At 43.7% G+C, this 962-nt stretch overlaps 1 protein-coding gene across 1 annotated transcript in view; it reads left to right on the forward strand.

Moving 5' to 3' along the window:
- LOC102378297 (fatty acid desaturase 1-like) overlaps positions 1-962 on the forward strand; it is a 27,625-nt gene that overhangs the window by 24,869 nt on the left and 1,794 nt on the right. The window contains exons 10-11 of the mRNA XM_006026009.3: positions 614-693; positions 954-962. The exon at positions 954-962 is cut by the window's right edge and continues 102 nt beyond it. Of these exons, the coding sequence (XP_006026071.3) occupies positions 614-693; positions 954-962 (89 nt within the window). The remainder of the gene's footprint in view (positions 1-613; positions 694-953) is intronic.

Here is a 962-nt window from a genome sequence, read left to right on the forward strand (position 1 = left end):
CCTGACATGTAGAGGATATTGCTGGGCAATGGAAGATTTAGTATTGAACCTGTCATTGGGTAACCAATAACCTGACTCCTATTTCTTGCACAAGTGCACTAACCTCTGGGATGTTTGTGATTTCCTGTCACATCAAACAGTTGGTTGTCATGAATATTTTGCAGCTAACAATTTGGGAACGTACAGAGAGCATTTTTCAGGTGGATTCAGGTTGAACAGAGTGCAAGTGGAGCGGCGTGCCTCAGTGGAACAGTTCACAGCATACTTACAAAGATAAAGAAAATACAAATAAGGAATCTGTACATCCTAGTGGCTTTAACTGCTGCACAGCATGGAATGAGACTGTGCAGCGGTTAAAATCCCTAAATACTTTGTAAATGCCACTTAGTAGCTCGAGACTTGGCCATTAGAAATGGCTAATGAAAAAATATTTTGAAAAAAAAAAAAAAGCCTGATCTGAGGCATACTTGCATAGTTCCCTTTACTCATAGATTCCTTATAACTAGTGCAGGACAGAAAACTGAGGACCCTGGGGGAGAGATAGAAACTGGACTACCGGTGTTGACACTAATATTTACAATATTGCTCTTACCTTACTCTCTTCGATTTCCAGCTCCAGGGAACATGCAATGTGCATCCATCCCCATTCAATGACTGGTTCACTGGACACCTGAACTTCCAAATTGAGCATCAGTATGTATGGGACCCAGGAATTGGGCAGGAAAGGGGTAGGTCCCAATGGGAGGGTTGCGATCTTTAGAGAGAACCAGTTGAGGTGGCCTTATGCAGAAAGAAGAGATTTCCCTTGTAGTCCCTGTGAATACAGATCTTGGAGGAGGAGCTAAAATAACATGGGGGACCAGTTCAGGTTCCTGGAGAAGGGAGAGATCCCTGTGAGCCTGAAAGAAAAGCCATGGCTCCCAGTGAAACTTCCTCTCTTTCTCTACTCCCAGCCTTTTCCC

This window comes from Alligator sinensis, unplaced genomic scaffold, assembly GCF_000455745.1.
Source record: "Alligator sinensis unplaced genomic scaffold, ASM45574v1 scaffold437_1, whole genome shotgun sequence".
NCBI classification, from domain to species: domain Eukaryota; kingdom Metazoa; phylum Chordata; order Crocodylia; family Alligatoridae; genus Alligator; species Alligator sinensis.